General features: G+C 37.7%; 2 protein-coding genes across 5 annotated transcripts in view; both read left to right on the top strand.

Moving 5' to 3' along the window:
• Positions 1-16,783, top strand: part of LOC114222830 (torsin-1A-interacting protein 2-like) — a 40,786-nt gene that overhangs the window by 18,479 nt on the left and 5,524 nt on the right. For 2 of the 4 annotated variants that reach the window (XM_028121504.2, XM_028121505.2), the window contains exons 2-4: positions 9,811-9,989; positions 12,021-12,497; positions 15,276-15,377. In XM_028121504.2, the coding sequence (XP_027977305.1) occupies positions 9,956-9,989; positions 12,021-12,497; positions 15,276-15,377 (613 nt within the window). In that variant the 5' untranslated portion in view covers positions 9,811-9,955. Of the gene's footprint in view, positions 1-198; positions 285-4,983; positions 7,011-9,810; positions 9,990-12,020; positions 12,498-15,275; positions 15,378-16,783 lie in introns of those variants that run through there. The other 2 variants (XM_028121503.2, XM_028121506.2) reach the window with 2 other exon arrangements.
• Positions 281-2,582, top strand: LOC114222831 (torsin-1A-interacting protein 2). The gene has a single exon (XM_028121507.2). It carries the CDS (start codon positions 784-786, stop codon positions 1,177-1,179), a length of 396 nt encoding a protein of 131 aa, XP_027977308.1. The 5' UTR covers positions 281-783; the 3' UTR covers positions 1,180-2,582.

Below are 16,783 nucleotides of genomic sequence, written 5' to 3'. Positions count from 1 at the left end.
GACAATTTTCATCCACCTTGACTGGCCCAAATGATTTCCAAGTGCATGTTTCTAATATTGTGAGCAACTCAAAGCCTATATGAGTCGTCTGAAGTTTTATCATTTACAGGTGTGTGAAGCATTCCCAGACGCTTCAACCAACTCAGCATCAACTGCTTCTCTCTGACTGGGTCCTGATTAAGGTCCTGCCAAGAAAGACTTCATTGGATCCACGCTCAAGAGGACTCTGCTAGGTTTTCCTGACCCCCTACATTGCTGTAAAGTGCCAAGGCCTTAAGACTTGGGTACGTGTATTACAACGGCAAGTGCCAGCGCCCACAAAAGACCCATTGGACCTGTCAGCTCCTTTTGTTTCACCAAGCAGACATAATAACTTACCAGCAAAGCAGAGTAAGCCAAGTGCCTCTGCATGACACCACCAGCTGATAACACACAAGAGAAAATAACCAATTTAGACTAGAGCCCTATCTTTTCTTGAGAAGCTGGGATTTGAAGGAGCTATTCTGAGATCTATGCTGCTAGTGAGTGACTGATAACATTATAGACTGGATCGGTCCCTGAGTTCAGAGACTTGAGTTGCAATTGAGTGAAAAATAGACAACGAAATCTTGAAGAATTGCACGGAGGTGCAAGCCAAATTTAACTCCGGTCGCCAAGTATTGTTGGTTGGACTGAGAAATTGCTAAACCAGACCTGTAATAGGACTGGTTATTTGGGTATCTCTCTTTGTCATTGTTGCCTTTTACTGTTACATTGCTTTCTGTGTTATCTCTCTAAGCCCAGATGTTCTCAGATAATTCACATTGCCCGGACTGTGGACAACAGTGGTTCCCTAGTTTAGAACTAGGCCATTGGTTGTACCAAACTGAACTTGTTGAAAATGAGTGTTACCAAGTATTCTTAGACCGTATTAACAGAGCGGATTATTGCCCTGAGTGTTACCCTGATAATCCTGCTAATAGAAGCCTTGTTCTTCCTTGGTCTTTCCCACTTGAGTGGGCGCCCCAAAATCTTACTAGATGGACCTTTGAAAAAGCTTGCCACCCGTTTCTTCTGGGTCCTCCACTGGTTAGAAAAAGGATACATGACTCTAGAGTAGCTGGCTTTAACCCTGCATTGCAGTTAATCTTGACCAGAACAGACAAAACCTTGAACAAAAAACTTGGCCAAAACAAATAACTTCTTAAGCAGTCAAAATCATGGAGACTCTAGAGTTTGTACTAGTAGCTCAAGGAAGACTGGGAAAATGACTCCTTTTCTAAATCTGATCTGGACTGTCACTACTTTGGGGAATTGCTTAAATTGTTGGATCTGCTCCCATCGGCTACACATATTTTGTTCAGCATGAATTTAATCAGTATTCCAGTCAGACTGTTAATCTAGAACCAGTCTAATCTACGTTCCCTATGTTTGGGAATTAGCTTACCCATCCTAAAAAGCTCCACAGCCTTATTATGGATGTATGACAGGATAGTCCTGGAGTAGAGGCCCTGTACTGTGTGTACCATAATGATACTTTTAGTGATAACTTTTGTGGGAAAGCATCTTTGTAGCTGGATTATAGATTATTCCAGTAAACAGCTAGATATTTTAATAAGAAACTGCATTGTTCTCCATTCCACCTCTTATACATTAACCAGTGGTAATATCTACATAGGATACACACAAACATGCAGAAATGCCACTGTCTTTACTTACTGACTCTACATAGCAAAGGCTATCCTGTTTTTGTGGTGACTGAACTTTGAATGTCCTCCTCTGGAAATGGAAAAGTACTTATACTATGGGATAGGTGACAGAAGGAGTTATCAAGCTTGACTCCATAGACACTCTGAGGAAGCATCTTTTCTGAGAACTAAGAATGTCTTGCTGGGCATTGACCACATTCTGGCCTTCACCTGTTGATGAGAATCATGGAACTAGAGTATAGGAGAAACTTAGAAAAATTTGCTGAAAACATCTCAGAGGCCATTGAACAATTTTTAAATTCCACTTAAGATACTAGATAATCCAGTGCTTGTGTAGCAGCTGAACAATGTTCCTAAGGTCCCAGGCTCTTTCTCTTCTTCTCTACCGGGATCCTTATCGTGGTGGCTTTTTGTCCTCATAGTTGTTTCTTCAGTGAGTATAGTGTGGCTGTTACTGTTCCAGACATTTCATTCCCAATCAAAGGCTGGAAATACGAAGCAAAAGCTTTTTCCTTTCAAGTCTGTGTCTTTTATTTGGGGAAAAAGGTCTTTCTCAAAAGGCCCTCACAGATTTCTCCTTATATCTCATTAGAATGTACTGGTTCACAAGCCTGGGAAGCCCAGCAGAGGGGAAGGGGGTTAGCAGTGCCTGGGTAGGGCCCATTGTCTCCCCTAATAAAATCATGGCTCTTTTAGGAAGGGAGAAGGGAGGAATGAATAGCTGTTGGTATGCAACAAATCATGCCTGCCACAAGTTGTGAAACCTAAAGTTACTTGTTCGTCTGTATAAAGGATGTACCCCAGAGACCTACCCTGTGTCTGCCTTATGTCTGTCACAATGGAAGTTCTCTCCTGTTACATTGCTGAATAAACTGTGTGGACTGCTAAATTGAATGAAGACTAGTTAGTTTATCATTGACCCTTGGTTAAGAACTCCTTTACTGTCCTAAAGCTCTTTCTACAAAGTGAAAATTTGCTTAGAGCTATTGCTTTTGATCACTACTATTGGTCCCTAAATTTTTTCAAACGCATATTGACAAACACTCTACATACATGCAATTTTAAGTATCAGCCAAGTGTTTTAACCAAAGATTGTTTTAACCAGTCTCTCCTTTAAATAGTTAAGAAAAAGTAAATGGATTTGTACTGTTGATTTTCAAATCAGTACCTGGATGAGCTTGTCAGAACATGCACATTTCTTGATCTCAGAGAAATTTTGATTCCTTAGGTTGCTCACAGGCCCCGGGAATCTGCATTTCTAAGTAGTGGTGCAGGAGATTCTTAGGCAGGTGCTCTGTGGATACTTTGAGAAGTACAATAGCAGCACCTCCATGGTGTTTAATTACCTGGCTTCAAAGGATGGGAAATGAGTACTCATAATACCGCAAGGTAGTGATAGTTATTGTCCTTTGCTAGTGCCGTATAAAGAGGTTTTATGTCAGACTGCAGGTAGGTCACTGTGGATATTTCAGATTATAACTCAGTCACATTTTTCTCATTACAATAATCAGGACTGTTGTAGTTCTGTGTGGTGTCATTATAAGCTTCGTAAGTATATGGGCAGGAGAAGGGAATCAAAAATATTAACTCAAATATTACATTAAGAATACTTTCCCTTCAGACATGGTTATATTATCACATACCTTTTACATGGTCAGCTCTCAGAAATAACATGTGGCAGAGTTCATAAAATTGAGCAAAGAAGAAAATTTAGAGAACTTTGTAGCTCTTCAGCTTAAGTCTTAATATGATTTTACTTGGCTTAAAATATTCTAGAATGCTCCAGTTCATAATTATGAACAGTGAATTATAAAGCATAAATATATTCCTAAAATTAAGTCTCACAACAAATGATCTGGAGGGTTATCCCCTATTTTAGATTATGTGAGCCACATTAATCATCTTTATACTGTGGCAGAGTTGATACTATTATATATATTGGTGGCCATTTTTAAAATGATTGTCAAAACTACTTCCAGTTATTTTATGGCAGACCTGGGAGTGGAAGGTTAAGAGACACATGCTTAAGTAGCCTGGGAAGGAAATAATCTGCTAAAGAAGAGGCTATCTTGGGTTGGGGGTGACTGAGTTATGATTCATCTCTAAGTGATAGGAGGAGAAACAAGCCCAGGCAGGCAGGCAGGCATAAAAGAATTCCATGGAATCCAAAGAGTATGTGGTAATCAGCATGATACACTTATCTGTAAAGCGAGATCTGTAAGACTGTTTCTTCAGTCTTCCCTGACAGCCCTGGATTCTCCATGGAATCCTGAGAACACAGCTTGAAAACTGCTTATTATACAGGAAAAATAATGGCGTTGCAGCCAGCTGACCTGGGTTTGTCATCAAATTTTGGTACTATTAAATGACTTTGGGCATTTTAACCTCTCTCTATCCAGTTTCTTTATCTGTCACAAAGGTAGTGCAGTAATAACCTACCTCATCCTGTGTGGGGTTTGAATGTGATAACATGTGCCAATCATATGGCACACATTAAGTCTTTAGGACTAGAAAAGGTACAGGAGAACGAGGCAGGAATAAGAGTTTAGTTTTAGGGGATTAAAGCCAATTGTTAGAGCTTGATGCTGAATTATCGAAAACTTAAGTCCCCTCCAATGAAGGACCAGATTAATCTTGGTACTGAGGTTGAGTCTGTAGTTGAGTTGAGTCAAATGGTATTACGTTTAAAGATTAAGAAATCTACAGGGATGGATGACCCCAAGCAGTTCCTTGTCACATTTTTTAGGCCCATTTACAGTCATAATGGTGGTAGGTGTAATTGCTGTGGGATTTACTATCTCACCTGAGACTTTCCACAACACCAAACTAAGCAGTTTGAGAAAAGTTGAAGGTTAGGTTATGTGTAGATTCAACCAGGTCATATGTGCTAGAGTCACAATTGAAGACTACATACAGGTCGCTTTGTAGTATGTTTACTATAGGTGGTTTTTTTGTTTTTGTTTTTTTTAGTGTCATGGTTAAAAGCTTGGGTCCCACAGTCAGATTGAGTTCCGATCCTGACTCTGCCTTTACTAGTTGTGTGTTTTTGAGTAAGGTTCTTAACCTCTTGTGTATGTCAGTTTCCTTGTCTGTAAACTAGTAAGAATATTAATGGTTCAGACATAAGACGATTGTGAAGATTAAATGAGTTAATACATAAAGTGCTTTGGATGCTGCTTGACATAAACAAGGCAATAAATGTTACCTATTATTTTTGTTGTGTATGTTTTGTATGTTGTCTCTACAGCAGAATTATAAATTGTTTGAGGGCCAAGATATCTGCTTTTTATCCCTAGAGCCAAAATTGACACCATTCACTAAAATAAAAGTGTTTAAAAATAGAAAAAAGATATATGTACTTCTTGGGCTCTGACTGCCATACATTTGTCATGATGGCATTTATATCTAAATTACCATCTTGGATTGACTGATTCTCTTTTGTCCTTACTGCTAAACTTCTGATTCCCTCCCTCTCTCTCTCTCTTTTTTTAATTCACCACTTAGGGGTGCGTGGGTGGCTCAGTTGGTTCAGCATCTGACTCTTGGTTTTGGCTTAGGTCACGATCTCGGAGTCGTGAGATCAAGCCCCACGTTGGGATTCTCTCTCTCCCTCCCCCACTTATGCTTACTCATGCTCACTCTTGCTCTCCCTCTTTCTAAAATAAATAAATAAATAAATAAAATCCTTAAAAAAAAACTATCACTTAGTGTTGCAGATTCCAGTGTTTCCTGGTACCTGCCCCTTCTCTCTTCCCCAGGTCTCCATCTCCTCCCTCCCTCCTGCCCGGTCCCCATGTGAGACCAGAGGTTGTCAGGATGAGTAGAGGTTGGGTGAAGTCCTGCTGTTCTCCTAGCCCTGATTTTGTTCTCACGGACAGCATTTTTGTGTCCTGTCTCCTCCCAGCTGGTTGTGACAAAATGCATGGGAGGCTGTGGTTGGAGTGTGCCTCTGTAACAGAAATGCATTGCTTGTGAGCTCAAAAGAGTTAGCATTTCAGGCCCCTGCCTTTTGATTCTTACTTTTCCTCACAGAGGCTGATACCTTTTATTGCTCATTTAAAAAAGTATTAACTACATCAAACATATAGAAAAGTCCAGAGAATAACATTCACCAGGTACCCAGATCTAAAATATGTCAACATTTTGCTACATTTGCTTCAGGTTTTTTTTTTCTTTAAGATACTTGACAGAGTTGGAACCCATTCTTGTCATCCTCTTCTGTCCTTCCGTCAGCAGAAGCAAGCACCAAATGGAAGTTTATGTGTATCCTTTCTGCTCATGTGTTTAATTTTTTTTATATGTATTTAAACAATGGGACAGAGCAATAAAAGAATTGACTGCTTTCAAAATGTTATTAGTAACATATCAGTAACATTTGTACATAAAAATGTAATATGCACCAATTTGTAGACTTGATGACACTTATGACACTTCATTTTGTATGTTGGGAGTCTGCTAAACTGGGTTGTATTGCTGCCGTGCAAAGGTCTGGGAGCGTACCAGTGAATGAACACATACCAAGTTGTCAAAGCATTACCATTGGTACAGTGAGATGGAACAGAAAGGATGCATCTTAAAAGAGCACAAGGCAATCACATCAGCAGAGGAGGTAGGCAGGCAAATTTGTGTCCCTATTTAGGAAAGTCCCAGGATGTGGAAATGAAGGAAGGCATCCCTCAGAGTATCATCTGTTGCATTCTCTGAAAAGGGAGAATAAAACTTTATTGCTTTATCCTGTTTAAGCCCTCATATAGAGTAAACTTAAAGTAAAATGATACAAGGGAAGTGCAAATAGCTGCCAGTGATGAAGCTGTGTTTTACTGAAGTGGCAAAATGAATCTTAACCTCCATAAATGGGCTTGTAAGGGATTTGCTGAAAGTAAATACCTTTTGTGCCATATGAAGCACGTGGGTCTTCATCAGTTCCTTTTTGCAAAAGATACCATCAAAGGGATCTTTTTTTGGACATGATTATGGAACGGTTATTCCTACAGTTGCAAAACGTCTCCAGCGTTCCCATTTTCCATCAGGATGAGGCTCTGCCTCACTTCCATTAATCAGTCCAGAGATTCCTAATGTACACGCTTCCTCCTATGGATTGGACACTGCTCAAAAGGTTGACCTGCTTCGGGAATAGTGGCCTCAAGATCTCCCAGCTGCCCCACCATGTGACTTCTTGTGAGGATGTGTCAAGAACCTCCGTGTTTATACCACTTCTTCCCTGTAGCCTTGAGGGAATACCATTTCAGCTCTGAACAGTGATATGTTACAAAGGGCCTGAATGAAATGGGCTGCAGGAATGTGTGCCTCCTGACAAGAAAGGTATATACTGAGCATTTGTAAGATTATAGAAAGATCTGTGATGGTTCCTTTTGTTTTAATTGCCATATCTAATATTGCATTGCAAGAATATACCACGATTTTTTAAAATCCACTTCCTAATTAATGGACATATAGGTGGTTTTCTCATTTTTTCCTCATTTTAAGCAATGATGCCATGAACATCGGTGAGCACTTGAGGGAAAGTTTCTCTAAGGCATATATCTAAAAATGCAATTGACTATTTGTAGAACATGCACATCTCAACTTTACCAGATATTGCCATATTGCTCTCCAAAGTTGTAGGAACAGTTTACCTCATTGCCAGTAGGATTTAAGAACTCTGTATATCCAAATCCTCACCAACATCTGGTATTGCCCGACTTGTAAATTTTTGCCAATCGATGGTTGTAAAACACTGTTGTATGTCATCATTAATTTGTTTTGCATTTCCTTGACCACTCTTCTTTTTGATTCATAAGAACGTTAGGTTTCCTTTTGTTTTAACAATTTGTTAAAACTGTTAAACTCTTTTGCCCACTTACTTTTTCATAGCATTATCTGTCTTTTAGGAGTCTTTATGTATTCTGGATATTAATCCCTTGCTGATTATACGTGTTGCTGATATTTTTCTAGTCAGTGAATTTATGTTTTAACTTTGATGATTTGTATAGAAATTAATATTTAAAATGTAATCAAATTTGTCAAATTTTCCCTTTATGGTTTGTGTATTTTATATCTTGTTTAAGAAAACCTTGAGATTATAAAGATACTTATTTTCTTAATTCAAAATTTTTCTCTTTACACTTAGGTCTTTAAATGGGAATTGATTTTTGTGTCGGGTGACAGGTTGAAATCTTAATTTTTTTTCCCATTTAAATTGTCACTTGTCCTCAAACTACTCATTAATCCATTCTTTCCCTCTTGTCCCTTAGCCAATTTCCTTTACGTATGTGTGCATGTGTTTCCTTCTCTCTCTCCTGTCTATTCTCTTTGTTCTTGTACCATTGTCCTATCGTTTTTATTTACTGTAAGTTTATAATAAGTCTTGATATATCTGGCAAGGATAGGCCCCCCTCCCTCAGAATTATCTTAACTCTTTTTAATCATTTACTGCTCTGTGTGAATTTTAGAGTCAGCTGTACATTCTTTAAGAAACATACAACAGTCCAAAAATTATCTTGCAATTTTGTTTCAATTTACAATGAACCTATAGATTGATTTGGAAAGAATTGGCATCAGTGGTTTAGAGTCTTACCGTCTCTGCACATGATGTATTTCTCTCCTTAGGTCTTTTTTATGTCCTTCAATAAAGTTTTATGCTTTTCTTCCTATGTATTTTTTTTTAATACAGCTTTATTGAGGTGTAATTTACATACCATAAAATTCATCCCACTCTAAAGTTCTTGCATATGTGTTAGATTTATTACCAGGTATCTTTTAGTTTTTATTATGAGATTCCTTATAGTTATTATGAATAGCATCTTTGCTTTCTAAAATTTTTGTCACTGGTGCATAAGAAAGTTCTACCCATTGTTTTCTTGGTTTGGGCTAGCAGGAAATAAGTGTTTTAAGAAATATGAAAAAGACGGGACTTTTTATTTTCTATCATGAACTAGGATAGGAGAGAAACCCTCATTGCAACATATGATGGTAATGAAAAGGAGAGTTGGAAGCCCAGTCTCAGGAGATTGAAGAAGATAAAAGGGTGACCGGAACTCTTCAAATATGAGACATGTTCCTGAATGTTTACACCAGCAGAGAGGAGGCCTGTCTCTAACTCCTCCCTTCCATTTATAATTGGCACCACTCTATACATTCATACATTTATTTATTCATATTCTTTTTAATTAAAATAGGGAGTTCTACTTTATACTAGGCATTATGCCAGGCATTTGGGATTAAAATTTTTAACTTGTAAAATTGAATTTTACAGAAGAGTGCTGTGAAAAAGACATAAAGTTAACTGGCTAGCCTCTCAACTTAGGCCATCAAAAATGTAACCCTTTCCAAACCTCTTTCACATATACTTTTGTATTTAATCCTCATATCACTCCTTAATCATTTTTACAGATAAGGAAAGTTAAATTAGGTATTACTGTTCCTGACAAAAAATGTGATTTAACTATAAAATAATAGAATATTTTATTGATTATTAATTACCTCTGATTTTGATTCCTTTTGTATATAGTTCATAATAATTTAAACATCAGTCTTCTTTGAGCACCACATGGAAAGGCATTGAAGAGATCTAAAAAGAATACTGTGAGAGAATCACTAAGAAGGCAGTAACAGAATTCCAGATGTGTATTTCCTACTCCTGATACCAAGGCAGCTACCTTAGTTTGTAGGGTACTCCCTGTGCATTGTTAGTAATGATAACTGAAAGCTGCTGATAGGCTGAGAGATTTATATGGGACAGAAATTGAAGACATAAAGGAAATATGCAGTGATTAACTGAGCAGTGACTTAAATTTCTACTCTAAGAATCACTTTTTATTCCATTTTCAAAGACATTCTCTTTAAGATTCTGGTCATTTAGCTTTTTCCATCCTTTCAACACACTAGAATGTATTAGGAGATTATGGCATACATGCAAGGTTAATATTATCTGAAGCTGTTTTCTATTTGTAGTCAAGGATTTGAAGATCCTCACCAATGCCAGAAAACATTTCTCCTTCACTAGAAAAGTTTCAAAGGGGAACTATTACTCAAACTAAACAGATTGAATAAATAAAGCTGAAATTGGCATTTCTTCCATGTATGAATAAAAAGTCATTTAATTTTTTTCATTTTATTTTAGTCACTGTATAAATGCCTTGTTTCCTGGGTCCACGGGAAGCATGAGTCTGTTGGGACTTGGGATAAGAAGAAAACAAGACATCTTCCCAAGAAAAACCAGACACTAACAAAAAGTATCCCAAAGTCTGAAGAGCTAGAACACAAACATGGCCGACAGAGGATTTAGGGATCCTGCAGAGGGTAAGACTAGTCTGTACAGCACTGGTTTGTCCAGGTTTGTGCTGTAGGAATCTAGATCTATGCTAAGAGAAGATCTCATGATGGAAACCTGAAGTTCGGAAGTAAAAAGGAAGTTAGCTTAATTGATTAGTTTGTTATGATTCTTATTCTTTTGTATTTACTGAAGTCCACCATAATATCAGACCCGAATTATAAGGAAGATTAATGTTTTAGAAAAGACTCCAGGAGTAGAAACCTGTAGTATTGGAAAAATACATGCATCTTAGGGACAATAGACCAATTTTTAGAGCTATATTTTTAAAAATCAAGAAAACCGATGTGCCATCTACTTTCAGTTATAGAGAATGATGAAATTTAAATTCTTGCTTGTGTATATATATGTAGAAGATATAAAATAGGCAGAATATGAAGTAGATATTTCAGAAGAGGGCATATTTACCTAAACCTTTTATTGAGGGTATTTTAAAATATGTAAAAGTTATAGCGCTCTAGCGCTATAATGAATTTGCATGTACTCAACATTTAATTCCTTTTTTTAAGTTTTTATTTAAATTCCAGTTAGTTAAAATACAATGTAATATTAGTTTCAGACATACAGTATAGTGATTTCAGCATCTGAATTTCAATTATAACCTATATAATGCTGATCTTTTTGTTTTTTAAGATTTTATTTATTTGTCAGGGAGACTGCACGCAAGCATAAGCAGGGGCATTGGCAGGCAGAGGGAGAAGCAGGCTCCGCTGAGTAAGGAGCCCGATTTGGGACTCGATCCCGGGACCCTGGGATCATGACCTGAGCTGAAGGCAGATGCCTAACTGACAGCCATCCAGGCATCCCTATAATGCTGATCTTGTTGCCTGCCTTGGAATATTTAAATGCAAATCCAAGGCATTTTATATTTTTGTTTGTACATACTTTATATCTCTTAAAGATAGATTTTTTTTTAAAAAGTAACGAAAATAGTATATCACACCTGAAAAATATATTAGTAGTTGTTCTTTAATATCCTAACATGTTTCATCAGTATGTACATTTCCCCACTTGTCTCAAATCCTTTTTTTCTCACTAATCTTTTTTTTCTCCCCACGGTTGGGGTTTTGGTTTTTTGTTTTTTTTTTCTTTATAGTGGGCTACTCACTGCATTTGATTGATATATCTTTTAGGTTGCTTTCTTTTTAAGCTTTATTATAGAAAATGTCAGACATACGTTAAGAGTAGAGAAGGAGATGAGATGAATCCCATGTACCCATCAAATGGCTTCATCTGCTGTCAATATATTATTTCATCTATAGTCTTGCTGCTTTTCGATATGTTTCTTCTCTTTAAGTTTCTATTAATAGGTCACCCCTCCTTTTTTTTTCTTTTCCATTTATTTTTATTTCTTGCTCTTATTAAAGAAACAAAGTCTCTTGTCCCTGTGAATTTCTCACATTTTGGGTTTTACGGAGTATATGTCTGAGACGTGATTTAATATATTCCTCTATCTGTGTTTTTCATGGAAACTGATAATTAACTCTAGAATCTTGATCAGATACCAGTGCATTTGTTTGGCAAGAATACTCATGGGTGGTATAGTGTACTTCCCACTGCATTGAATTGGGAGGTTAATGATGTGTGGTTTTCCTTCTTTCTGTGATGTTAAGATTGATCAATTGGTTCAGCAGTTCTGTCAGGTTTACTCATTATAAAATTTCTCATCAGCTTTTTGCATAGTGGCTTTAGTTGCTGTTGATGATTATTGCGTAGATGCATTATTTCACTAGGGAAGAGGATGTATTTAATACAACCAAAAATCGGTTCTGTCATTCAGAATAGTTTTACATTAGTATTACTAGATTTATTAACACATAATAAGTTTGTCTTAATCACCTTTAGTGGAAATCAAGAGAAATAATGTTTAGGAAGAGTGCCTTGTAAACCATCAAATCTATATACATTAAATAATAATACTTATTAATCAGGGACCTTGTGAAACTACAAAACAATAGGGAATTTTTTTCAAGAAAAATTATAAATTTTTATCTCAATAGCCTCTCAAAAGGATTTGGAAAATGACCCATCAATAAGTTCTCAGGCACTGGAGACCTCAGTCCCAGCAAGTACCACTGAGGAAGCTGAGACCCCAGACCCCGCCTCTGGTCCTAACGAAGTCCACCAAGAGGTAGAAACAATAGTTCCAGGAAGTGCAGACACAGATGGCCAATCAGAAAGTCCAGATGGGACCGATTATGGGAACTATCCAAAGGACAAATCAGAGCATGAGAACAACCAGAGTTTTCGCAAAGAGCAGAACCCACCAGAACCCACCTGTTCTCCAAGTGGCAGGGTGGGAAGAGAAGATGCACTCTTAAGGAGCGGCTCTGCAGCCCTGCCTGAGGAGGTGAGCAGCGGACCTGGAGTTTCACCCGAGCCACCTGCCACAGACTCTCAGGCTGCCCAGAGCCCTGAGCGTTCCCCCGCAGTGCTGGAGAGCCAGGCTACCGTGAGGAGGCGACTGCTGGCACCAGGTGAGGGAGCCCCCTGGACTTCTGTTTTGTATTGCTCTGTTCCCGAGGACACAGCATAGGTCAGGGTCCTTCTTTATAGAGAGGTTCTCTTCATAGGTTCAAGGCCTTTGGGCCTTGCTCGAGGTCACTTAGAGAGATACGACCGAGCTGAGATTGGAGTGAGGTTTCTCATCTCCTTGGCTCGCTCATTACACTACTTAAGTAGCTTCTAGCATACAAACTACATTTTTAAACTATTTTTATTTACTTACTGTTTGATGTAGTATGATTTTATTTTATTTTATTTTATTTTTTTTAAAGATTTTATTTATTTGAGAGAGAGAGAGAATGAGAGATAGAAAGCATGAGAGGGAAGAGGGTCAGAGGGAGAAGCAGACTCCCCGCTGAGCAGGAAGCCCGATGCGGGACTCGATCCCGGGACTCCAGGATCATGACCTGAGCTGAAGGCAGTCGCTTAACCAACTGAGCCACCCAGGCACCCAGATGTAGTATGATTTTAAAAAAGGGATTGACTTTTTAAAACTTCACCTCTGGCTTTTCATTTATTTCTTAGGAGCATATTTTTACTTAACATTTTTTAAATCTTTTATTTTATTTTTTTCTGGAAACTAAATGGTACACAAATCAAGAGATGGGTATATATACATATATATATATATTTTTAAAGCTTTTATTTATTTATTTGACAGAGAGAGACACAGTGAGAGAGGGAATACAAGCAGGGGGCAGTGGGAGAGGGAGAAGCAGGCTTTCCGCTGAGCAGGGAGCCTGATGGGGGCTCGATCCCAGGACCCTGGGATCATGACCTGAGCTGAAGGCAGACGCTTAACTACTGAGCCACCCAGGCGCCCGGGGATGGGTATATTTAAAAACTAGCATCAATGGCCCAGTACCCTTAACTCAGTCATATTTTATCAGACTTTGAGCAAATCATTTAATTTCTCTTTACATGATTTTCCCCACTTCTGTATTAAGGAGAGTAAGCATCCTATCTTCTCTTATGAAGATAATAGTTTTAGTGGCTAAGTCCTTGACTGGAATACAAAAGAGACATGAATTCTACTTGTGGCCCTACAGTTTGCTAACTTGGGTGACCCTGGGCAAGTGTCTTAACTCCCTGGTACTTCAGTTTCCTATTTGTAGAATGAGAAAGTTGGATAAGAGCTATCCAGCTGGTCTCTCCAGCTCTGTCTATAATTGCATGTATGGATTTGTATTTTATAAGTACACGGAAGAGCTCAGTCTAAAATGCCTATTTGCCAAGTGCAAAGGGATATAAAATGTTAAGACATTCTGTTCATCTGGGACTCGACTAAGGGCTGGAAATTCATGCTTCATTATAAATCAGTGTCTGATCTCAAATAATGTTTCATTCACTAATCATTAGAATAGTCCGTAACTTCATTGAAGGTAAGGACTATGTCTCTGTCATTCATTGTTTTTCTGTGGCACCTGGCACAGAGAAGCAACTTTATGAATAGTAGTTACATAAATGAATGAATGTGACTTGTATGAACTACTAATTTTCCATCAGATTTTCACCAGTATACAGGTTCACTGAGTAGAGGAAGAAAATATTGTTTTAAAAATGCAGGCTGTGTATGGGAAGCAACTTAATATAATGGAATGAGCTGACCTAGCAGATGAGAAACCTTGTTTTAATCTCAGCTTAGCCACATCTCTTTATATGACCTTGGGCAAAGCCCTTAACATCCTTAGACCTTTTGCTATGATAGGTAAGGTGGGGCTACAGTACGGGATCATTAAAGATCCTTTCATATTCTGTGATATGATATTTTAAAGTCCTGTCTTTTTGGGTGTGCTGTGACTAAATACATGACCCTTTATAGGTGGAGATGATCTTATTTCTTTGTGTTAATAGAGTTTGAGTTGTTTTTCCAGTAAGCACACATCTTGACTGTAGAGTGACTTAGAATGCTACAAAAATACTGCCCTCCTTTTCACCCACACATTTTAACATTGATATCTCGCTCCACACCTACATTTTTATGTAGTTCATAGATTTTCTTAACTTTGTATTCCTTGCTTTTTATACTGCCTTCACTAAGAGGTTCAAACTTGCTTTTGTAAGCTATTTTGTAACTGTACAGTAATCTCTCCTATCTCTAAACTTAAGAGTCTCTGTTTTTATGTACTTGGGGTCTTGAGAAGCCACATGACTTGAACCCTGGAATTAAGAGTGCCATTGCCCTGTGATGTTGAGTCTTGTGTTCAACTAACATTTCTTTTTTTTAAAAAAGTGTTTCATTATGTGTGCTTTATTTATTTTTAGTAACTATTATTTATTGATTGATTTAAAGTAAGCTCTACTACGCCCAATGTAGGGCTTGAACTCAATGACCCTGAGATCAAGAGTTGCATGCTCTCCCAACTGAGCCAGCCAGTGCCCACAGCTAACACTTCTTAAATCCCTTTTTAATTTTGTACATTTTCTCGAAACACATTGTAGATAGGTTTGGCTACAAAATTAGGATGCTTGTTGCTTTGTCCTTGATGTGAGGGCCAGTGAGGAATAGTGAATGTAGCAACAGTAACCTTACATGAATTTTCACAGCTCTTCATTTGATTCTTCTAAGTAGAATAAAAGTAATAGTTAGCCTTAAGGAAAAGACAGGAAAAAAGTTAGTTTTGTATAAGAAGATCTTACAAAGTATAGAAATCCTCTCAATCTAATAATTCTTTTGTTTGGTAAGAGATTTAAAGTATATGATACCCCAGCAGTGTATTGTCTGAAAATAACATTCCTTTTCTCCCCAGAGGCTGAAAGTCATCAGCAAGAAACACAAGAGTTGGAAGAAAACAAAGAGAATGCACTTGATACCGTAAGAAAGATGAGTGAAAAGAATCAAAGACCTTATGGTGAGAACAAAATTAGTCTTATTGCCATGTTGATTCACATTCAGAAATCTCAGAGAAAACTAGCAGATTTAAACAGTTTTAACATTGTTTTATGTTGTATTGTTTTAATTCCAGTACAGTTAACTTACAGTGTTACATTAGACTCAGGTATATAATATAGTGATTCAGCAACTCCATACATCACCCAGTGCTCATCACAGCAAGTGCACTCCTTAATCCCCATCACCTATGTAACCCATCTCCCCACCAGCTCCCCTGTGGTAATCATCAGTTTGTTCTCTATAGTTAAGAGTCTGTGATTTTGGTTTGTCTCTTTTTTTCGTTCTTGCTCATTTGTCTTGTTTCTTAAATTCCACATATGACTGAAATCATATGGTATTTGTCTCTGACTGACTTATTTCAGTTAGCATTATACTTTCTAGCTCCATCCATGTTGTTGCAAATGGCAAGATTTCATTATTTTTGGCTGAATAATATTCCATTGGATATATATGCACCACATCTTTATCCATTCATCTATTGATGGACGCTTGGGCTGCTTCTATATTTTGGCTATTGTAAATAATACTGCAATAAACATAGGGGTGCGTGTATCTGTTTGAGTTAGTGTTTTGTATTTTTTGTGTAAATACCCAGTAGCACAATTACTGGATGGTAGGGCAGCTCTATTTTCAACTTCTTGAGGAACCTCCATACTGTTTCCAGAGTGGCTGCACCAGCTTGCATTCCCACCAGCAGTGTAGGAGGGGTCCCCTTTCTCCGCCTCCCCGCCAACATCTGTCGTTTCCTGACTTGTTAATTTTAGCCGTCCTGACTGGTGTGAGGTGATACCTATTTGTACTTTTGTATTTCTGTGATGAATGATGTTGAGCATCTTTTCATGTGCCTGTTGGCCTTCTGGATGTCTTCTTTGGAGAAATGGCTGTTCATTTCTTCTGCCCATTTTTTATTTGATTATTTGTTTTTTGGGTATTGATTTGTGTAAGCCCTTTATAAATTTTTGATACTAACCCTTTATCAGATATGTCATTTGCAGATCTCTTCTCCCATTCAGTAGGTTGCCTTTTAGTTTTGTTGATTGTCGAAGTCTAATTGACCATACAGTCATGGGTTTATTTCTGGGTTTTCTATACTGTTCCATTGATCTGTGTGGCTGTTTTAGTGCCAGTACCATACTGTTGGATCACTGCCACTTTGTAATATACCTGAAAGTCTGGAATTGTAATACCTCCAGCTTTGCTTTTCTTTTTCAAAATTGCTTTGGCTATTCAGGGCCTTTTGTGGTTCCATGTATATTTTAGGATTATTCTACAGTATTCTGTGAAAAATACTTTTGATATTATGATAGGGATTGCATTAAATCTGTAGATTGCTTTGGGTAGTATAGCCATTTTATTTATTTTTAA

Source organism: Eumetopias jubatus, unplaced genomic scaffold, assembly GCF_037043125.1.
Source record: "Eumetopias jubatus isolate StellerSeaLion01/CBP00866 unplaced genomic scaffold, mEumJub1_p1.0 scaffold_12, whole genome shotgun sequence".
In the NCBI taxonomy this organism is placed as follows: Eukaryota; Metazoa; Chordata; class Mammalia; order Carnivora; family Otariidae; genus Eumetopias; species Eumetopias jubatus.
Note: the sequence above shows the minus strand (reverse complement) of the source record. Positions and strands in the feature narration are given on the sequence as shown.

Bases quoted from the DNA above. Each gene is read 5' to 3' on its own strand.
- LOC114222831 (XM_028121507.2), top strand. From the start codon at position 784: ATGTTCTCAGATAATTCACATTGCCCGGACTGTGGACAACAGTGGTTC.